The sequence below is a fragment of the Ptychodera flava genome, chromosome 4, assembly GCF_041260155.1.
Source record: "Ptychodera flava strain L36383 chromosome 4, AS_Pfla_20210202, whole genome shotgun sequence".
Lineage (NCBI taxonomy): Eukaryota > Metazoa > Hemichordata > Enteropneusta > Ptychoderidae > Ptychodera > Ptychodera flava.
This window is the reverse complement of record NC_091931.1, coordinates 47,331,975-47,356,524: the sequence shown is the minus strand read 5'-3', so window position 1 is coordinate 47,356,524 and position 24,550 is coordinate 47,331,975. Positions and strand designations below refer to the sequence as shown.

General features: G+C 36.2%; 1 protein-coding gene across 1 annotated transcript in view; it reads right to left on the bottom strand.

Moving 5' to 3' along the window:
• Positions 1-486: 486 nt before the first annotated feature.
• Positions 487-24,550, bottom strand: part of LOC139132002 (rab proteins geranylgeranyltransferase component A 2-like) — a 29,484-nt gene continuing 5,420 nt past the window's right edge. The window contains exons 4-17 of the mRNA XM_070698356.1: positions 20,847-20,986; positions 19,575-20,082; positions 18,774-18,890; positions 17,627-17,747; positions 16,578-16,693; positions 16,286-16,392; positions 15,659-15,736; positions 14,637-14,681; positions 13,329-13,388; positions 7,770-7,830; positions 7,281-7,374; positions 6,611-6,706; positions 5,935-6,122; positions 487-5,163 (exon numbers count right to left, since the gene is read on the bottom strand). Coding sequence (XP_070554457.1) covers positions 4,738-5,163; positions 5,935-6,122; positions 6,611-6,706; positions 7,281-7,374; positions 7,770-7,830; positions 13,329-13,388; positions 14,637-14,681; positions 15,659-15,736; positions 16,286-16,392; positions 16,578-16,693; positions 17,627-17,747; positions 18,774-18,890; positions 19,575-20,082; positions 20,847-20,986 — 2,157 coding nt within the window. The 3' untranslated portion in view covers positions 487-4,737. The remainder of the gene's footprint in view (positions 5,164-5,934; positions 6,123-6,610; positions 6,707-7,280; positions 7,375-7,769; positions 7,831-13,328; positions 13,389-14,636; positions 14,682-15,658; positions 15,737-16,285; positions 16,393-16,577; positions 16,694-17,626; positions 17,748-18,773; positions 18,891-19,574; positions 20,083-20,846; positions 20,987-24,550) is intronic.

Genomic DNA, 24,550 nt, shown 5'->3' with positions numbered 1-24,550 from the left:
CTTTGACTAATGTTGGTGAGATTTATGTCTCAGTGAAAAATTTATTTACCAGATTAAAATTTCAAGGGAAAAAATCGATAATCAGGAATTTAACATTTACAGTACGTACAAATTAAGTTAAACAGAGGCAATATGAGAAGTATTTGCTCTTATGACAACACCCTATCACATGATGGAACCATTACATGATGGAACCATCACATGATAGTCACAGCAGATTATGACATCACTTCTCTATATTTAAGATATTGGCGTTTACACCAACACAAGCTTTGCAGCTCCATAAGAGGTTAGAGTACATGTATATACAGGATTTTAAAAAGAACATTTTTCATTTGCTGGAGTAGTTGTGTGGCAAGTTGCAAATCTCTGGCGTATGTACGCAGCTGGGTAGTTGAAGGAGAGGTTTCTCAACAGGGCATGAGATATTGTTCACACTTGTAATGCCTGTACTCTGAACGAATTCAAACACCAAACAACAGTAAATACGTGAAAAAAATTTTATTTTCAAATTTTTTGGTACAGCTGATAGATTACAGTACATTACAAGTATGGTTTAACATGGTGAAAATGACAGAATCAAATTAACACTGACATATGTGAGTGTTGATCAACTTTACATTCAGGGCATGGGGAGGTTGTATACCGGTACAACCAAACTGTGAGACGTCATTGGCTTTTCTTCACCAGACACATAAATACCTGACTTCTTTACAATCCTACATATCAACACTGCACATGGCAAATAAAAGTTTGCTCTGCAAGAATTTGGAATTCGTCCTTTGTTGACTTCTTTCAATGAGATACGAGTTCAAGGGAATTTACAAGCTTGTAAAAAGTAGCGCTTTCAGAAACTGAATAGGCAATCATAAAATCAAACACTCCTTCACATATGCTGGTGTGTCCTTGGTTTCCATGACAACAGCCGTCTCTCTTCCACTAAACATAGGTACTTATAATAGCCTGTCTCCAATACCAACAAATGACTTTGCAAAAGAAACTTGAAACTGTTAGCGTATAGTTCCCAGGTAAACGACAAGTTCAGAATTGTTAATAATACAAAAACCTGGCTTTTGCATCCAGTACACAGCCACAGTGTGGATCTGTGATTAAAAGAAGCTTCAAAATGAATTTGGTGCTGAGATTACCAGAGCATAATGCCCAGAAAACTCTATCAAAAATAGATGATGACAAAGACTATAGCAAGTTGTATCAAAGTCGCAAAGTAAGCACTATATATTGATCTTTTATAGCTAGTACATACAGATACATGTACACGGCTGGCATCCACACAGTGCTTTGCCTATACTGTACTATCAAATCAATACAAGAACAGAGAGCCATAGCAGCTCATTTTTTCAGCTATTTCTCTACACATACAATTTCTCTATTTCTCTAATATCTAAACTTTATCACATGACTTCAGATTCAAAACCGATAAGCAGTTTGCTTTGAATCAATAAAAATCACAGATCAATATGGAAGCCATCGAGTTTGAGATATTCCTTAACAAAGTTTCAATAACTTCTTCATACTGTAACTACATGCATGCCCTGATCATGAACACTGACCTAATCAAACAAAACATGTTCATGGATTGAGTGTCCTGTAAGATATGACAAATGCTCCATAATATTGCACTTTTTGTATCATGTAAAAGAAAATTTAACACAACTACATCTACATTAACACTACAAATTTCATGATTTAACTGTCTTTCATGCATCAGCAATGACTGACTGTCAGCTTTCTAACCTCTTCCACCCCCATTCCACAATGCAGGGGTCCAACTTTGCCACTGACAATAATAGGGCTGTACCATGATTTGTGAGAAAACAGTTCCACCTCGTAGGGGTGATGAACACAAGCTCACAGGGAAAATTTTCCAAACACACAGAAGTAGAAATACAAGACAAATTTACACATTAGATTCAACTAGCCTCTTTGGCTACAGTGTACTACACCATCAAATTGCTTGCCAACATCTAACAAGGTATTTCAATATTTCAGTAAAGAAGGGTCACTTAGTGTCACCATTAAAATACAAACCATGATTAAGTACAATACAGTGTCTCTCCAAGGAATTATCTATGGCAATATGACAGTAAAGTTGTAGAGTTAATATGGTTTCACACAAATTGTATACTTTGCTTTGTTACTCTCTGGTGCCTTTCTGACACATTTTTTTTGCAACATTTGTGCATTTATTCAATTCTACAAATCTCTTCACTAACTGTAGAGTTGTCCAGAAGGTTGACATCTTATAGTACCTTTCTACCAAATATGAATCATAGCTATTGACATATACACACTATGTACACACTATCGTATATATGAGACAAAATTACCACAATCTTAAATTGAATATCTTTCACATTAACTGATACAGTGATACATATTCTATGGTTTACTTGAGAGTCCATATCACAGAAACGTGTAGTAGAGTTCCTATCACTTTTTCAATCATTACAATGGCAGACACAGTTAGACTCTTGTCCAGTGCCAATATTTGTGCAAAATATCCTTGACTTTCCTCAAAATTTACAAGAAATCAAAACAAAACCAATGTTTTCCAACCAACCATGGTTCACTTTCAGAAAGAATTCAAGAAACTTGCATATCGAGATACATTTATCGATATTGTTTTCCCCAGCAGAAACATTGGTTTACTAGAAATAAAAAATGAGAATCTCAAGATCAATGTGCACTGAATTCTTGCATGAAAACATGACGTGTCAACACATCATCCTGAAGTCAAGTCTGACATTACATTAAAGTTTTGTGTAAAATTTTGTGTGATCTGGAGATAACTTGACAGATTGACTACTGTTTGAAAATTTATCGTGTCCTCAGGACAAAGTAATGATTCACATGTTTTGATGCCGATAATCAAATTGTTGTCACACACTAATAATCAGAAGGTTACGATCATGTCAGAATTACTGGATCACTGAATCTGGCTGGTTCTCAAGGCGTATCACTTCAAAGTAAACAATAGTTTACCATAAATATTTTGATAGTTACAGCTGCAGTGCAGCAGTTAAGGCAAAAGTATGAAACATGTCCGTGTACTCTACAGAGAAAAGTCCAAACAGCAAATACCCGGCCCCATTTTGCAACATGGAATGCAGACTGTGGGAATATATATATTTATATGATTCCTTTGCATTGCTTTCTCAGTCAAAGCTCAGTTTATCCGCTCTTGGCACCAAAAAAGCTCCAAGAACATCACTAATGGCGTTAACTTCACACTTTTTTCAGAAAAGGCATTGCTTCCTCACAACTTTTCATTAATAGGCACTATTAATTGAAAGATCTACGGATATGTCCTGCAAATTCGACACATAATTCTGCCACTTTGGGGGAATAAAATCTGTTTGACACACATGTGTTTTTGCATAAATTTCAATCAGTAACACTGCCTTAACACAGAAATCTTTGTTATTTTTCTATTGCTTGCAATGACATCAACATGTATGTTCTACCTGCAAAACTTAATTGCGTAAGACAGGTAGTTCTAAAATAGATACTGTATCATTTATGAAAATAACTTGATGCAACTTGTAAGTTTGAAGGGATATTCAACTCTTTACATTTCTTCTAAATAATGACACTAATACAATTTATAGTTTAACTCCACTTTGCCAAGAGTTCCTTCTGTATCTCCAACCGAATTAATGAAATGTTGACAAAACACTGAATATTGGAACTTTAATAGCCGTGAGAACACTTGTACAGTTTTCATATCTGTATATATGTACTATATTTGATAATTCCAAGAAGACATACATCTTGAGCTAGAGACAAACCATGTATCATAAAACTCAATACATACAAGGCTGTGGTAGTAGAGGCTAAGTCATAGGTTCAATATATGACAAAAAATTGAATTCACAACAATGTAAGTTTTTCACATATGGTTTCTCACTGAGTGGGCAGGTGGGCAATTTATAAGCATCTGCAAGTGGGGACATCTTTAGTCTTTCACTGGATGGGCAACTTGGGGAAAGTCCATGTTAGGATTCTGCTATTGGGGATCATTGGTTGGGAGGGAAAATCATGTCATTGGGAAAGGGTTGTTTGGAACATTTGTGATGGAGAGGGCCACTGTGAAGTGTTCAGGTAGAGGAATGGGGAGAGGATAACTTGGGGGGGGGGGGGGGGGTTGTGAAGAATTTTAACATTTCCCTCAGAATTTTTATTTTGTTCAAAATACCTTGGGATAGAATTACACTTCTGGTTTGACTTGCTCAAAACTGGCTAGTAGTTGGCTGCCACTGTACAAAAGTCCAACCATTTGTGTCAATTAAGATATCAATATATATGAGTATGAGAATTTCCAAATAAATTTTCAAAATCAACAAGGACCAAAAGTCCACAGGGTTGATGTGTAAAAGAGTAAAGGTAGTTGCAAATGCATTTGAAGAAAGATTTCTGTCTGCTTTGTTTCATTGAAAATGTGCATTTCTCATTTATTTTTCTAATATTAATTAATCTGGTTATCATATTGATTTATCACATAGAAACTCTCCTGGATCAAAAATCAAACACTCATACTACGGAAATAGACTTTTTAATCCAACACTGAACTTTTGACATCGCCACTTACAAGCCACTATGTCTTTTCACATTTCTTTCAAGATATTGGTATCTCAGTTTGGAATAACTGTGAAGGCATATTGAGTTTCAACATCAACTTGAACCTGATGAATTGTGCACATCAGTCTGACCTTTGAACTATGCAACTTTAGAAGAATCAACTTTCATCTCTTCACTCTCTGCGAGAGGTTCTTCACTTATAACCTTTGACCCTGTCTCTTCAACCTCTGACACACATGTATCACCTTTCACTTCTTTCCCCTCAGGAGTTGCTGCACATTCAACCTTTGAACTTTCACCTTTAACCTCCTCCCCAGCCTTACTGCCTGCACTGTCCTCCTCAGTGTCTTTGACCTCATCTTTGACCTCTGTGTCATCACCTTCAACTTTTGAACTCCCTTCTGATTTAGCTTCCTCACTGTCTGGTGTTCCGACTTCTCCGGCATTCTCAAATCCCACTTCCTTCTTTTCTGCCTCGTCTTCTACATATATGATATCTTCTGGGTTTGGAGCGGCTGGCAAGAACTCTTCTCCAGGGCAAATCTTCTCAAACAAATTCTTGGCCTGGAGTATAAACACAACAATAGACAAAACTTTAATTCAAATGAATACGTTTCAAAATTAATGACATGAAAAAGTGATGAAAGTTGAACCAGTCAGTATCTGAGTTGTGGCTAAAATACACTCTTCTATAAACCACATGTTAAATATTACTGTATGTCCTGTCAGAATACAGCCAGCTGGTTGGCTAAAACAAGGGTTTATAATCTCAATTAAAAGAATAAGGCCCTGAATGGTGAATTATAAAGTAAAACCGAAAATGTAAGTATTTGACTGGCTGTAGCAAAATAAAAATTTTCATCTCCATAACATCTGTTAACTCTTACTAATTTCAAAATTCTGGGAGATCATTTCTCGCAGCCTCAGATCAATTTTTGATCTGTTCACACTTGACCAGTTGAATGAATCCAGGGGTATTGAGAGCTGGTTCAAACAGCTAGTATCACTGTAATTGGGCAGTGGGCTGATATTTTTGTATGACAGCATGCAGCTCTTCATGATGTGTTTTAGAACCTGCTGACATTGAATTTGCATGCTATACATCTCTACTTCAACATTGGACTTGAAATAGGTTGTTAATTTTGCATTGGATGTTTGCTCATTTAGCATAAATAATCATCATACTTTGCTCGGTGATTCGGATCCTGCAAGAGGTACTTATTTCTCTCAAAGAGGACTTATTACCATCACCAGATACCCTTGTTTGTTGTTTACCGATATAACCTCTGCATCTGCATGTTTAGATTAAATGACAGCTGACATGTTTTGACATACCTGTACCACAGCATGTTCAAAACCAATGGATGACCCAGGTCCTGATGTCACCAGTACATTCTCAGGCAATCCAGTAAAAGCTTCATCTACGCACAAGGAAGTATCTGTCTGATTGAAGTATGTACACCACAGCACTTTGGGTTTCTCCACTTCCCCTGTCGGGGTGGCTGCTTCAGCTCCCTCACATTCTGCAGCAAAACACAATAGGGAAATTGATGAAATGGCCCACAGGGTTGACGATTCATATACTACAGCTAATTGACAAAATAGCAGTTCCTTCACATATGGCATGCTCTACAGTTGATACAACTATCTATCTGTCTGGAGCGGGATCACAAATTTCTCCACCCGTTCACCACCAAATTTGATACAACCTTATCATTTTCTACTGTAAAGTTGGATTTCTATCAAGGAAAATGGGTTAAATCATAAAACTGCAGAAGTTCCTGTTGAACATTGCTAAAATTTTCTGTTTCAAAGACATGCTGAAGAAGTACTAAAAATTGTTTTACATTTCATTTCATCAATACATTTTATTTTCTCACATTTCACTGTAATTGATATTATTTATAACAATGGACAACCTAAAAATTGATGTACACGACTTCTCTGTCACAGAATTTTCTATGTAGTTGGCAATTGGACAAGACACATGAGACATTTTTTAGTGACTTACTTTCTTCTGACGGATGGAAGAGTAAATTGACAGCGTACTGGAGATCATCCTTGGCAGTGGTAGTCTCTGTACCTCTACATGTCATGTGTACAACATCTAAGATAATGAGACAGATGAAATTATCAGAATTTATGTCATCTTGCAATGATCACTGAGCATCAGAGCAAAAAAACTTAATGCTAATTTATAACAAATCCTCAAAGTATATTTTTACAGCTCATTGACATTGTTAAAGTGATGCAGTTTAAACACAAGGAATACATATCGTACTTATTTTCTTAAATTGGTTAACCCTTTACATATAGGTACAAACTTTCAATGATTTCAAACAAAAATATTCACATCTCCTGACTCTTTAGAAGAAATACAAGCTGAGGCTTTATCAAACTTCACCATTTTCAATAGGAGAGCAGCATGAATTCTAAGATTGGTTTTTGTTATTTCTTGACAAAAAGAAACATCCATACATGTACGCTGGTCTTTCTGATAAGCAAGAATGTGGCCTGTGAATTTCAATTTACTGTACTTCTCTCATGCATGGTCACTGGTGTATTGTAACTAGAACTGACTGCTGTGTTTACGTGATAAAACAACAACTTGGATCTTGTGAATGAAAAATTCTTTGAAGATGGCATAAAAAGATAGATGTTTGAGACTGTGATATACTTACACATTCCTTTGGGGCATGCATATGCACAGTGGTTGAGTTCAATGAGAGTGATAGGATTTCTACCATCCACTGGTGGTATGGTCAGCAGAGTTACCTGGTACAAAAGATAATAATAGTTGATGTGAATTTATCTACAGGATGGTCACTTTCTCAGTCTACCTCTGGTCAACTTCTCTTTGTGTTGTTTTCAAGTTGACTGTACCGATCAATTCATTTTGATCAATGCATTAAGGTTTTGCATTATTACCCTTCCATCATTCCATTTACAGGTTTTGGTAGTTACATCAAATTGTATCGGCACTCATACAAGTACATGTAGCTATAGTCTGCACAACTGTAGTCAAGCAAACATCAACTTGTCTGGAGATTTGATCTGGTAATAAATGCTCATATTTGTCCATATATTGCATATGTATACATTTAACCAGCTCATTTGCCATATTTATTATGAAGTCGACCAAAAATATATGAAAAAACAAGTTACCATACCTGGTCCTCAGTCCCTGGCTTTAGTGATCTGTCTGTGAAAAATATTCCCCTTGACACACACCTAAAGGAAAAATAGCGTCAATGACACTGTAGCTCCCATCCTGGACTATTTAGTGTTTGTTCTCTGGTCAGATATTTGAACATGTGTGAAAGGGATAAAGTGCATGAAGTGAAAATACTTAAATGTAATGTACTGGAGACAGTGAAATATGTTTAATGTATTTATTCAGAATATAAAATGGAAAAAATACAGAATTAGATATATCGAATACTGTGATACAACCATTAACTCAACAAGTCATTTACAATGACATAGTCCCCACTTGTAATAGGAGTATTAGTCTTGATGGGGCAGGAAAATGTGGTCATTAAGAAGTATCACTGGAGTGTATATGTTGAGATCTATGGGCACATAGGTCTATGTCGTTGTTCCCAATTTGAAACACATGAGGCATGTCTAAGTTATGGTTCTAAATCGGGAAAAAAGATCAGACCTCTAGCAGTATTGGTCAGCCAAGAAATACATATGCGCATTATAAATGACGTACAAGATGTGACATCTTAAGGTCTAATATCCTATCAAAATTGGAGAGTATAGAACTTGTGGTTACTGAGATATGCATATATATGTATAATCAAGGTCAAAGGTCATCGAGGTCACATGACATTTTGAAAAAAAAAAATTATATTGCTAATTTATCCCTATATGCCAAAAATCAGATCTCTAGCTCTATTCGCTTGCCCAGAATTAGATGTGTACATAATTAATGAGGTAAAGCGTGTGTTGTCATAAGGTCTCCCATCCTACTAAATACAAAGGACATAGCACTTGTGGTTACTTATTTATTGACATAAACATATATTTTAGGTAAAAGGTCATCGAGGTCACATGACATTTGGTCAAAAAATTTCTCTCCTATAGTTATCCCTATATACCAAAAATCAGACATCCAGCTCTATTGGCTTGCTCAGAATGAGATATGTGCATAATTGTTGAGGTACAGTATGTGGTGTCATACGGTGTCCAATCATACCATACATGAAGTGTGTAGCACTTGTGGTTACTGAGTTATGGACAAATATGTATATTTGAGGTCAAAGGTCACCGAGGTCACATGACATTTTGTCAAAAAAATTGTATTGCTAAGTTATCCCTATATACCAAAAATCAGACCGCTAGCTCTATTGGCTCACTCAAAATTAGATATGCGCATAATTAATGAGGTACAATATGTGGCGTCATAAGGTGTCCCATCATACCATACATGAAGGGTGTAGCACTTGTGGTTACTGAGTTATGGACAAATATGTATATTTGAGGTCAAAGGTCACCGAGGTCACATGACATTTTGTCAAAAAAATTGTATTGCTAAGTTATCCCTATATACCAAAAATCAGACCTCTAGCTCTCTTGGCTCGCTCAAAATTAGATATGCGCATAATAAATGAAGTACAATATGTGGTGTCAGGGATAGAAATACTTTTTTATTTCTTGAGGCAAAAGTTTGCCACCGGATTTAAAATCAGGTGGCAATTATGAAAAATCTGGTGGCAGTTTGTGATCGGTATACTACAACATTTTGTCATTGCCACATACTCATTCTAATTTATAAATTCTTGAAAATATGGTGAGTACACGTCACAAAAAATCAACCCATACTGCAGGCCTCAAAAAAAAATTTTCAAACTTACCAACCGTGGGACACGTGAATTTCATTTTTACTTGCCCGACAGGAAAAATTACTTGCCCTAAATTTCTAATAACTGTACTAGTAATTTGAACAGAAAGCAAGAGTTTGGCCATATGAAGTGAATTCAAAGAGGGAAAAAACAGATTCAAACATGAACTACATTCTTGTTAAAATGAAGGACTATTACCGAATCTAAAATGTCGCAGAAGAAATGTGAGAATACTTTAGTTTTTTTCTGTAGATTTGGCCATCTAGAAAACATCTTTGAATTTGAATTTTTCCACAACCTAATCCAAATTAAAATCTTTGCATAAGAGTAATAAGATTGTGTGATTTACAATGTGCATAGCTGGCTGCTGCTCTTTATTATCAAGCTGAGATCACAAACAACTGCTCTGCTAGTGTTTATCTGCCAATGCATACGCACATGTACATCTGCAACCCTTTTTGTTTACATGTTTACTCACTGAGCACAGCCGTCTTTCAAAGTTTTATTTGATAAATGTATTCGTCAAGAGAGCAGATTAAAGTTTCGTTTTCGTTACTCTTCAGTGCAGATTTGTTTTCTGTAACTGAGAGCCGATCCCTAACAACCAAGGTCACGTAATTTGAAACTGTCTGCATCTCACGCACTACGTAGCTGCAATATGTGGCCTCCTTGGTTGACTGAGCCCGTTTCGACTACGATGTAAACTTGTACTTTTTCATCTGGGTGTTGATTTACGTTGAACAGTAACATTGCCGAGATCCATGACTTCGAATAAGTTTACATCCATTTACCAAGCACAGGGTGCAATTACACTATCGCGTGAAGCTGATCGACTGTCATACGACTCATGCTGCACTTGCACAAAGAGAATGGCAACCACTGTCAAGAGCATACCACTTTACGGCACACATTATATACAAAAGAGTGAGTTCACTCCGTGTGATCGGAGAGAACATGTCGCAAAACTGTATTTTTACGACTTTTTGTGTTTTACAACAGCAAGAACGATTATTTTGCGATGTCTGGCGGATTTTCAAGGGTTTTCAGAAAAAACTTTTGAGAGTTGAAGGACTTACAATGATTGTAGGCGTGTACAGACCTAATGAAATACGTTTTCAAGCTTGAATTGTCCAGAGCTTAGTAATTAGTTAATTCAACCGCTTGTGCACTTGCCCATCGGACGGGAAGCATATTGATTTTACTTGCCCGAACGCAAAATTCACTAGCCACGGGCGTTGGGCGATAGGAATATTTGAGCCCTGTACTGGCTAATGAATTGCAAGTATTTATTGTTATTTAATTCATGCAGGCTGCAGTTTGGCTTTGTTTTCAAAATGTCACAACATGCTTTTATCTTGTGTCGTATGACTGCATATGCGGCTATCACAGAGGGCAACAACATGTCCAGTGTACAAAAGCTGCTGTCATCGATATGGAGATTAGCCAATCACAAGTTTGGATTCACGCTGTGTTTTCATTCATGCCAAAATGTCGCAATTACTTTGGGGGTTTTTTTGGCTAAGGAGTTTTTCCGCCGTCAGACAACGCGTGTTCCTTCAGACTAGTGTTGGATCGATGACAAGATGACCCAAAATTTAGTGGCAGAAAAATACCACCAGAAAAAAATTTTGGTGGCAGATTGACAGTTTTTGGATGCAAATGCCACCATTGCCACCGATTATTTCGATCACTGGGTGTCATACGGTGTCCAATCATACCAAATATGAAGGGTGTAGCACTTGTGGTTACTGAGTTATGGACAAATATGTATATTTGAGGTCAATGGTCACCGAGGTCACGTGACATTTTGTTAAAAAAATTGTATTGCTAAGTTATCCCTATATACCAAATATCCGACCTCTAGCTCTATTGGCTCGCTCAAAATTAGATATGCACATAATTAATGAGGTACAATATGTGGCGTCATAAGGTGTCCCATCATACCATACATGAAGGGTGTAGCACTTGTGGTTACTGAGTTATGGACAAATATGTATATTTGAGGTCAAAGGTCACCAAGGTCACGTGACATTTTGTCAAAAAAATTGTATTGCTAAGTTATCCCTATATACCAAAAATCAGACCTCTAGCTCTCTTGGCTCGCTCAAAATTAGATATGCGCATAATAAATGAAGTACAATATGTGGCGTCATAAGGTGTCCCATCATACCATACATGTAGGCTGTAGCACTTGTGGTTACTGAGTTATGGACAAATATGTATATTTGAGGTCAAAGGTCACCAAGGTCACGTGACATTTTGTCAAAAAATTGTATTGCTAAGTTATCCCTATATACCAAAAATCAGACCGCTAGCTCTATTGGCTCACTCAAAATTAGATATGCGCATAATTAATGAGGTACAATATGTGGCGTCATAAGGTGTCCCATCATACCATACATGAAGGCTGTAGCACTTGTGGTTACTGAGTTATGGACAAATATGTATATTTGAGGTCAAAGGTCACCGAGGTCACGTGACATTTTGTCAAAAAAATTGTTTTGCTAAGTTATCCCTATATACCAAAAATCAGACCTCTAGCTCTATTGGCTCGCTCAAAATTAGATATGTGCATAATTAATGAGGTACAATATGTGGCGTCATAAAGGTGTCCCATCATACCATATATGAAGGGTGGTAGCACTCGTGGTTACTGAGTTATGGACAAATATGTATATTTGAGATCAAAGGTCATCAAGGTCACATGACATTTGTCAAAATATCCGAGATATCTGCGTGAACGGATGGACTCACGGATGGACGAACAGACGGACATGACCCAATCTATAAGCCCACTGGACTTCATCCATGGGGACTAAAAATTGTGTCACTGCATCCTTTTTGCAATATGAATACGATGAGAAACTAAATTTTTATTTTTGTGGCCTTATACATGGGAGTCTATGGAGATCTGCCTAATACATGGGAGTCTATGGACGTGTAAACTAAAAATATGCAAATTTCACCACGATTTGCCCAAATTTGGGAAAGGTCATTCCTATGCACTTCCATACCAAGTTTCAAATCAATCGGACTTGTGGTTTCAGAGAAGAAGATTTTTTGACCAAAAATGGGAGAAAATTACAAAAAAATTCATGAAAAATAGCAAGTCCAAGATACTGACCCAAGATGTGCACAATCATTTCATGTCAGCCCAAAGTACTTACATGCCAATTTTTCATGTAGTCTGCTCAGTGGTTATTGAGTTTTTTCAATTTTGACTTTTTTTACATTTTTTCACTTAATTTGCATATTTTTGGCAATGACAACTTCATTTGAACAAAGTCTCATCTACAGCCCATCATCCATGTACACACCAAATATCAAGATGAAATGTACAGCGGTTTTGGAGTTTTTGATGTTGACGGACAGACATACAGACATACAGACATACAGACATACAGACATACAGACATACATACATACAGACATTTCCCTAGCCTATAAGAATAGCTTCCTTTGCCATATATACATATGGCTATGGGAGCTAAAAATCAAAACGGCAGGTTTTAGCAGTGTTGAAAGGCTTACTGTACATGCTCTGACATTTCATGCGGCTGGACACAATACAATTGGTTTCAGGCTAAGAATGTAGATGATGAGGTATTCTAACATGATTCGCAGTGTGTTTTCTTTAGTTTCTGAATGTATGTGTTTCTAACCTCCTGTCAAAATATTAATGTTCATATCTCAGTACATGTACAGTGACTGAAAGCCATGTATCAGATAAGCTTGTCATTTCGCTCTCTGATGATGTAAAAAGGAAAATGATAATACAACATCACTGGCCATAAACTGGATGAAGCTCAGAGATGTACATGAGTGATATTATGTTCATGCCAATGGATCAGATATTATGACATTAATACTGGAACCTACCCCATGAGTTCTGGTTTGCTGTGTTGATGTGGTACATAACTACCTTCCATTATAATCCACCTGCATGGATCACAAAGTAACAGGGATGACATATCATAAAATTCACACTAGCTGAAAGTTGTCTTTTTTCTCATAAGTGAACAAAGGAACAAACATGGTCTTCTTGTATATGATATCACTTTTTAAATTCATAATAAAGCATTATTTTTACGTGATACTCTTACTTCATGTTGAGAACAACAATACAATCAACAAAAATACCGCAATTATACGGTGTCGCTCAAATTTGATCAGAATTGGTACATACCAAAGATCAACAATAAGTGTTATTTCTATCTGTTCAGTGCAGGAAAATTATGCATTGATTTTATGACAATTTCTGCACAGTACAACCAGGAAAACAACAAGAAATACAACCAGAAAAACAACAAGAAATATTTAAACCAGAAAATTAAGAATGACAAAAGTAAATAAGGTCTGAAACTTTAGGTACTGAAGGTCAACTTTAGCAACATGCATAGCAGAGAATCTTTCTACCATGGATGTACAAAAATAGACATCCATATGGTTTCAGCAGATCTGTTAATATGTCATAGTTCATAAACAATGACAGGAAATGACAAATTAGCTGTTTCAGTTACTGCTATCACTCCCAAACATAATAGGTACCGGGCATACAAATACGTTAAAGGTCAAAATCCTCTTATTCAGATGTGTGGGCTGATTCAGTTCACTGCCACCACTCCTGCACACTTGCAGTATTTCCCTTTTTCTTACCTCATTTGCACATTTTTCACACTGATGTGTTAATTTGAACAAATTCACATCTCAACCCCTACATCTACGTGTACACCAAATACTGAGATGGTAGCTTTTGCGGTATGGGAGCCTTTGTGTGTGACGGACATACATCCGCACATACCCACAAATATACAGACACAGACGCCACTCAGACTCATCATATAAGCTCTTTTTGGTATTTATATATAAAACCAAATATGAGCTAAAAATGAACTCCATAATTTTTGAGATAATATACATTTCACCTCATTAATTTATATAATTAACAAAAAGCAAAGACAACCAGTGATTGAAAAATTTCATATCTGGAAGTATTTATTGGATAAAGAAATAGGTGCCTTGAATACAGATTTTATTTCAAAATTCTGGTCCAGAAAAGTATATGACAAATGTAATCCACTATTCAATTTTCATTTATTCACTAAATATTGAGATGCATGAACTGTTTATATTTGTGAACATTAATTCTGAACACTCCGGCAGTTTTAATGGATAATGGAATTTTACCTGCAATTTAACCTTTGACCTTCAGAGTCTATAATTCCTTTACACCTGCAAGAAAGAAAGAAAGTGGGCAAATGAATGAATGATTAATCTGGTTAGTCAACAAGTTCATGGCGGTGAACAACCATTTATATTCTATTATTTTCTTGTATACTTCTTGGACTCAAGATTTTGCTGCCTGTCTGAGTGAGACATTCCTGCCTGCCAAAGTGTCTCTGTTTTACTTCATCGTTTGCTGTTTGTCTGTTTCTTTCCCTCTGTTTCTCTCTGCTGTAATATGCAGATTTGCCTGTTTCTGTTTCTCTCAGTAATTCTTCTACTCAGTCTATTAATGAATATACCTTTGTCACTCCATTACTCCCAAATGGTTGTTCCTTCATCAGTGGACCGCATAATTTGCTCGGAAAAACTATGTTAGTAATATGAGGTTATCACGAAAATACCGCAAAGGATGCACGAGGACATTGGCGCAGCGTATCACCCGACGCGAAGCGGAGGGCGATGCGCAGCGCCAGTATGTCCGAGTGCATCCTTTGCGGTATTTTCGTAATAACCTTATTATTATACATCTTACAATCCTGACTGGGGCATCAAATTGTCAGAGTAGTGACCATTTTCGTGCAGTGTCAGCAATTTTTCTTCCGATTTTATCGCGCCAGTGTGGAACGCTACCTCGGACGTGCTTCTGCAAGTTTTGGAGTGTGTGCACTACACACATACGTACGTACAGAGCGCGCACAAGACTTGTTCTGGCACTCGTCCAATGGGTCCCTTGAAACAGTTCTACAGTGAACGCGCAGATACAGCCACAGGCAATGGGGCACCTTGAAAGCGTATGTGTTACAGAACGGGCGTTCCATACTGCTTTTTTAGCGCACGCAAAATTCTATTGTTCTTGATGGTAGAAGGGCCACATTTTTCAAGTAGTTTATAATAAAAGTGTGAACCATTGCTTAAAGCAACATAAATATATTCAATACCATTGTTTAAATAATAACCTGTTAAAAGATGAAATTCCAACTTACAATTTAGATTGTTCATCTATAATCAAAGCCTGGCCATCTCTTCTTAAAACATAGATACCAGCAAACACTGCACACATCCTATTGAAAACAAAACAATGAATATAATTGTTGACAAATGCATTGTACATGATATGGCCTGTATTCACCAGGTCACTACCCATTTTTAAGTGAACAGTTCCACAGTCACCATTGACAACAATAGGTTTTGGACAAACCATGCTGTTGAAAGGGTTATATTTCTCAGTGTCTCCACTTGGTCAATTGTGCGTGTCACTGACATGAGAATATTCTCTTTCACACAATTGACAGTTTGACAAATGGTATACTTTCCTCAGTTGACTTGTTGAAGATAGTAAATCTTCAAAACTGGAAGTCACACAGGAAGTATTGTACTTCAACAAAGCAACTGAAAATCATATACATTTCACCTGTAAAAATACCATGAGTGTGAGTCTATGCACCGTTTGCAGTTGATTGAAAAACTGAAATGATTTTGATCTCAAATATTACTTCTGTGAGAAAAACTTACAAAATACAAAATTTTTGTGGTTCCAAATATTCACATACTGTAATGTGATGTCATGATTTTCGTAATTCTAGTTCACGCACATTTTACACAGAACTCACCTACAAAAACACTGTGGAAGCTCACCGGAACCATACAAGGGCCACAGGAATGGTGTGTTACCATAGCGACCAAGAGAGTGAAGGAAGTGATGAGTGGCTTTCAAACCCTGCGTTGAGAAATTCAAATATGTTGAGTTACATAACTTCAATGAAATGAGTTATAATTTTATACATTATGTTACCTTTCATTACAGAAACTGATATTATCCTGGTTTTCTTTTCCTGTATCTTATTTTGAATTTCAATTCAAAAGCTGTAGATGTGATGTGTAACTGTCATAAGGGAACTTCACCTCTAATGTTGGAGTCTGATCCGTTACCATGGCAATCGAATGCTGAACAAAATGTTGAAGATTTGCAGTAAGTTTCCTGGTTTTCAAAAACTCCACAAAAGGTTTATCTTCAAATTCTGAAAAATAACAGTAAGTATTGGGGAGAAAATGTAAAACTCAAATGCGAAGAGATTTTTGATAATTTCTCCTACATTTATGCTAATTTCCACTTTTAACATTAGGGTCTTCATTTCTAGTCAGTATAATTATCAAATTCAAAAATATGCTAAATTAGTACAATTTGAACCCTACCAACTCCATGCTTTAGATCCCAGAATATAAATCTATGCATTTTAACAACACAAAAAAGACTCTGAATACAGCTGTACTTTAATTTATGCTACATGATGACATAGCGTGTACTATGCCTGTTTTATTCAAGGTCAATTGGTGATATGACCCTACACATACAGCTATATTTGCCCCACCCACAGTGAAACCAACATTTCTTCATAGACAACAAGTAGCATGGCAAGAATAAGAATACCATTGTGTATTTTACAAAAATGTTTTCCGGTTAATAGTTCTGTATTTTTCACTCAGTGTCTCTGATCACACCTTTCATGTGGTTTTAGATGCTATATAAGTAATTATATTACCATATTCTGTGACCTACACAAGTTCTGCATCAAAAAATTGAAAGGAATATGCACTTACACAAAGCCTATCTTTACAGAAATATCAGCTGAGAAATAAACTATCTGCTTTGTATAATTTACTAATATTAAAATGTGACCAAAGGTGGAACATCAGCATAAAACAATTACAGTAAAACAAGTCTAAAACAGAATCATACGGTAACTAATCTAGCCTATAACTTGTAATTTGAGATTTTGTACCATACCAAAACTTGTAACTTTAGATTTTCACATAAGCTTACTCACACTGAGAACCTGCATTATTTCTGAAAAGTCAAAACCGTTTCATCAATAATCTGCTCTCAATGCCATTCAGAAATAAAAATTTAATCCTGGAGATGGCATTTTTGTAGATCTTCGCATTCATTTTACCTTGGTACTCTTGTTTGTGTTTTTCGTAGGATAAACAGAATTCTATAAACTTCATCAACATTCTTTTCTCCAACATGCTGACATATTTACTACTGAAGACATCTGACCTTGAACATGGAACCTGAAGGTCAAATCAGGACACATGTGTTAATTGTCTACAAACATTTTCAGTTTACGGCTCTGATATAAAGAAGAACTCCAATTGTTACTTCAATTCTGACTGCCTTCCTGAAATCTGCCATTGAGATACTTCCAGTCTCATTTGATTTCATAAATTTTTACACAGTTGTTTTCATAAATGTTTGGGATTTCATGTTTATCTCCTGGGGAAAAAAGCCTTCCTAACATCCTGCAAAGGAAGAGTATGACTGAGCATGGAAGGTCACAGTAAGGAACTACAATCATTGTGTAAAGGGAAGTTGTCGTCAAATGGCCTTGTAAAATCTTATTAATATACACACATGTGAGAAGTACATGACTCATTGAAGGAAAAATATCTACATGTATTTGACAGCTACTCTGGCAATTTTCATCAATATACTGAAGCTAAGCTTTGTTTTCAGGCTATCTGTGTCTATATGATGAAATTTTGTAGCTTTGTCTGTTGTTGGCTCAAGGAAATCTTGCCTTTTGGAATCAAGAGAAAAATAAAGGAACTAGTGCACAACTTTTTTAATCCGAAAAACAAGTTAGCTAAAATTTGCTGATAGCTGAAATGGCTATAAGTAGCTTACCTCACAGGTGGAAAATAGCAATTAAGTCATTTTTGGAAAACAATGTTGTAAACATCCCTCTTTTTCAGATCTCTTAATTGACTCAACACAAGATGTTAAATACATGGCGTGAACAGAAAGCATTTTAAACTTTTGTGAAATTTCAGTTTTCGGGATATATATCCAAAAGGTACATATTACACACAAAATTACATGAATAACTATGAAGTTATTACAAAAAAACAGTACATTGGCTGTGAAATTTCTAATTTAGTAGCACACTTTGTTACTTCCTACAGTTTAATTAGTTTGATATTTTTTGCATTTTCATATACTCTTGATGTTTTAATGACAGAGTTTAAGGACACACGCTTTTCAAATTTGTTTTGCAGATATGATACAAACCTCTCTTTGCAAAGTCTGATTAAACCTACCTGTTCTATTTTGCCATTGAGGTGTGTTAGTATCCTAGTTACACACTTGAATTCTGCATAGCGGCTGATATTGGATGATATCAATAATTCTACAAGTGATCCCCTTGAAAATAAAACCTACAAAAATAAGAATGTGTAATTAATTACAGATATAATCTATGTAACTAATTATGATTATGAAATATGTTATAATATCTCTTCACCGACTGACTGCAGAATGTGAGATGAAAATTTATTGACCTAGTATGTTAGTCACTATTTTATCCAGACATGCTATTTGCTGAACTTTGCCTTCTCTGATACATTCAACTTACTAGTCAGAGGCATGAGACATCTACTTCAGCAAATCTTGTAAACACCTTTCACATTGGTGTAATTTATGAGGATCTAAAATGGTCAAAATATGGAAATCCACAAGCACCCTTTCAACAAAATAAATGTAGGTACATGTACACATTGATGCATAACTTGACATGCACTAAGTACGCATACAAAAAATAGAAAGATGTTTCAGTTCCGATACAGCTAGTGAAGACTACAGCAGCTATATTTCCTTATACATCTGTCTATCTATCATGCACAAAACAATATTCCTTTAGGCGGACTGTCTCCTTTATAATTGAATAAAAGTACAAATCATACGTATATGTTCTATCTTTCTTGAAAAATAAATGTAACATGAAAAACTGTAGATGCTAATTTTCAACAGATTAATACGTACAGGCATACAGAAAGTCAAAACTGTTGATTTTTCTTAACAGAAAGTTTATTGGAGTCACAATAAAATACAGGGTAACTTACCTTTGGCGCTAAGTCTATATTAAATCTCCTCCAATCTTTTTTGATATCTTCCATTGTCCATTCCTTTCTGTGAGCTTTAATACCAAGTCCTTTAAACTCATCTCCAGCACTTGGCGTTGTGGGCATTGCATTTGATACCTTGCTACTTACATCAGAACCCTGGCCGACCCCTGAGACATCACTGCCAACCCTATCACTCACTTCAACGTCTCTTCTGTCCGCACCTTCACTTTTTTCAGGGTCTTGCACATCGCTCAAAACCTTGCATTCACATTCCTTTGAATTGTCCTTTTCTGTTATCTCTTCATTCCCTCCCTGATCGTTGCCATCTTTTCCATGACTTGCTGCTTCATTCTCTTCCCTATCCGGAATGCTCTCTCTCCCTTCCACATCATCTGATGTTTCAGCCATTGTAGTGAGACCGATTTCTTCCTCAACCTGATGCAGTCCTCTCTCGTCACACTTCTGTAAAATGTCATCTTCTGAATGCGTTCTCTCCTTCTTTTCTCTGAAATTTTCAAAGATGTTTGGTTTACATTTTGAAGAAAAATTGACTCACAGTATCTTGCGCCCCTTCTGCACTGGAATGACATGAAGTGACTCTCACAAAATACACTCATAAAGAAAAATTGACATAATAATAAACATGCACTGTAAAGACAGAAATATTTTTACTTTTATATAGAAACAACTATAACTACAAAAACAATGTGTATGTTATTTATTGAAACAGTAATATAGAAAGATTTCTCTAGTGTTAGCAGAATCAAAATAAATACTTGGTTAGGTACATGCACACTGTGTGGAGTAACAATAACGTGTGTTTTTAGAGGGACATAGTCCATAGGTTGTTTTTGCTTCATATGAGAATTTATTTACATTGTTCTGCTTAATGAAACATACTGAACTATCAATCATCAGAGCTCTCTACTCACACCTTGCTACACACACATAACATGTAAATATGCTGATGACATAATTTCTGGTATGTACCATAAGTTACGTCATCAGAGCATTCATTGTTATATCTATAAGAGGGAATGCAGTAGAGATTTGACAACTGACAGTTTAGCATGTTTCAGTCAGCAGAATAACATGGATCATTACTCTCATAAAACAAAATTAAACAAAATAATTTGAAATGATAGTAAATTTACCCTTCAATGTGGTTTACAAAAATGGTTGGCCACTGAATTTAGCCAAGTGTTTTGATCAGGTGCCATCCATGATCTAGATCAAAGCTGAAAGGATAAACCTAAACCCATGACTTACTTGATGCATGAATAAACTTCCAAGTTTTGAATGCTGTTTCCATTCCTAGGCATATGAATCAAATACTCTCCTTCACCGACTTCAAAATTATTGGTATCAATTGTGCTTTCTGATTCATCTTGTGTCTCATTCTCAGGATTCTTCAGATTAAAAAATACATAAAACAAGTTTTAAAATTAAAGCTGCAAGCAGCGTTGGCGGGGCCCAAGCGGATAACATGGTTGAAAGATTTTGCACTAATGATATTATGTGCAAAATTCGATCTTGGAAAAGTATGATTTTCAACATCATCTCATAGTTACTGTACGTGTCAGTGGGAATTGCATGTTTTACGTAAAATCCAATATGGCGGCCAAATATGAAGGATGTAGCACTTGTGGTTAATAAGTTATGGACATATACTCATATTTAAGGGCAAAGGTCATCGAGGTCACGTGACATTTTGTCAAAAAAATTGTAATGCTAAGTTATCCCTATATACCAAAAATCAGACCTCTAGCTCTATTGGCTGGCTCAGAATTAGATATGTGCATAATTAATGAGGTACAGGATGTGGTGTCATAAGGTCTCCCATCATACCAAATATGAAGGCTGTAGCACTTGTTGTTACTGAGTTATTGACATATACGTATATTCAAGGTCAAAGGTCATCGAGGTCACGTGACATTTTGTCAAAAAAATTGTATTGCTAAGTTATCCCTATATACCAAAAATCAGACCTCTAGCTCTATTGGCTGGCTAAGAATTAGATATGCACATAATTAATGAGGTACAGGATGTGGTGTCATAAGGTCTCCCATCATACCAAATATGAAGGCTGTAGCACTTGTGGTTACTGAGTTATGGACATATACGTATATTCAAGGTCAAAGGTCATCAAGGTCACGTGACATTTTGTCAAAAAATTTGTATTGCTAAGTTATCCCTATATACCAAAAATCAGACCTCTAACTCTATTGGCTGGCTCAGAATTAGATATGCGCATAATTAATGAGGTACAGGATGTGGTGTCATAAGGTCTCCCATCATACCAAATATGAAGGCTGTAGCACCTGTGGTTACTGAGTTATGGACATATACGTATTTTCAAGGTCATAAGTCATCGAGGTCATGTGACATTTTGTCAAAAAAATTGTATTGCTAAGTTATCCCTATATACCAAAAATCAGACCTTTAGCTCTATTGGCTGGCTCAGAATTAGATATGCGCATAATTAATGAGGTACAGGATGTGGTGTCATAAGGTCTCCCATCATACCAAATATGAAGGGTGTAGCACTTGTGGTTACTGAGTTATTGACATATACGTATTTTCAAGGTCAAAGGTTATCGAGGTCACATGACATTTTGTCAACAAAATTGTATTGCTAAGTTATGCCTATATACCAAAAATCAGACCTCTAGCTCTATTGGCTGGCTCAGAATTAGATATGCGCATAATTAATGAGGTACAGGATGTGGTGTCATAAGGTCTCCCATCATACCAAATATGAAGGGTGTAGCACTTGTGGTTACTGAGTTATGGACATATACGTATATTCAAGGTCAAAGGTCATCGAGGTCACGTGACATTTTGTCAAAAAAATTGTATTGCTAAGTTATCCCTATATACCAAAAATCAGACCTTTAGCTCTATTGGCTGGCTCAGAATTACATATGCGCATAATTAATGGGGTACGGGATGTGGTGTCATAAGGTCTCCCATCATACCAAATATGAAGGGTGTAGCACTTGTGGTTACTGAGTTATTGACATATACGTATTTTCAAGGTCAAAGGTCATCGAGGTCACATGACATTTTGTCAACAAAATTGTAATGCTAAGTTATGCCTATATACCAAAAATCAGACCTCTAGCTCTATTGGCTGGCTCAAAATTAGATATGCGCATAATTAATGAGGTACAGGATGTGGTGTCATAAGGTCTCCCATCATACAAAATATGAAGGGTTTAGCACTTGTGGTTACCGAGTTATGGACATATACGTATATTCAAGGTCAAAGGTCATCGAGGTCACGTGACATTTTGTCAAAAAAATTGTATTGCTAAGTTATCCCTATATACCAAAAATCAGACCTTTAGCTGTATTGGCTGGCTCAGAATTAGATATGCGTATAAAATCCAAGATGGCGGCCAAATCATGTGACCAATCCAAATGTCTTTTTCAAACTTAAAAGAGATCACTCTAAGGATGACATGAGTAAAATTTCAGTTAAATCGGTGTGTTTGTTCTGGAGAAGAAGATTTTTAATGATTAAATTGCGATTTTCGTAAAATCCAAGATGGCGGCCAAATCACGTGACCGATCCAAACGTCTTTCGCAAACTTGAAAGAGATCACTCTAAGGATGACATGAGTAAAATTTCAGCTAAATCTGTATGTTGGTTCTGGAGAAGAAGATTTTTAAAATTAAGTCGGTATTTTTCGCAAATCCAATATGGCCGCCAGGTCGCGCGACTATTCAAAATTTCTATACCCAGGTGCACGAGATCTCATAGGTACCTATTAGCCCTGCAAGTTTCAGAAGTTTGCGGTAAGCGGTGATTGAGTTCTAGGTCGACAAAAAAAGAGCGGAAGAAGAAGAAGAAGAAGAAGAAGAAGATTAAAGCTGCAAGCAGCGTTGGCGGGGCCCAAGCGGTGAACATGGTTGAAAAATCTTGCAATAATGATATTATGTGCAAAATTCGAGCTTGAAAAAGTAGGATTTTGAACATCATCTAATAGTTACTGTACGTTTCACTTGGAATTTAATATTTTACGGAAAATCCAATATGGCGGCCAAACCACGAGACCGATCAAAACCTATTTCACAAACTTGAAACACATCACTTTAAAGATGGTATATGCAAAATTTCAGTCAATTCGATGTTTGTTCGGGAGAAGAAGATTTTTAAAGATTAAATCACGATTTTCGAAAAATCCAATATGGCGGCCAAACCAGTGACCGATCAAAACACCTTTCGCAAAACTTGAAAGAGATCACACTAAAGATGTTACATGTCAAATTTCAATCGAATCTGTGTATTGGTTCTGGAGTAGAAGATTTTTAAAGATTAAATCACGATTTACGCAAAATCCAATAAGGCGGCCAAACCATGTGACCGATCAAAACGCCTTTCGCAAACTGGAAAGAGATTACACTTAAGATGTTACATGTCAAATTTCAGTCGAATCGGTGTGTTGGTTCTGGAGAAGAAGATTTTCAACAATTAAATCAGATTTTTCGCAAAATCCAATATGGCGGCCAGACCAAGTGACCGATCAAAACGCGTTTCGCAAACTTGAAAGAGATCACACTTAAGATGTTATATGTCAAATTTCAGTCGAATCGGTGTGTTGGTTCTGGAGAAGAAGATTTTCAACAATTAAATCACGATTTTTGCAAAAATCCAATATGGCGGCCAGACCACTTGACCGATTAAAACGCCTTTCGCAAACTTGAAAGATATCACACTTAAGATGTAACATGTCAAATTTCAGTTCAATCGGTGTGTTTGTTCTGGAGAAGAAGATTTTTGAAGATTAAATCACGATTTTTGCGAAATCCAATATGGTGGCCAAACCACGCGTGACCGATCAAAACGCCTTTCGCAAACTTGAAAAGATCACACTTAAGATGTTACATGTGAAATTTCAGTTGAATCAGTGTTTTGGTTCTGGAGAAGAAGATTTTAAAGATTAAATCACGATTTTTGCAAAATCCAA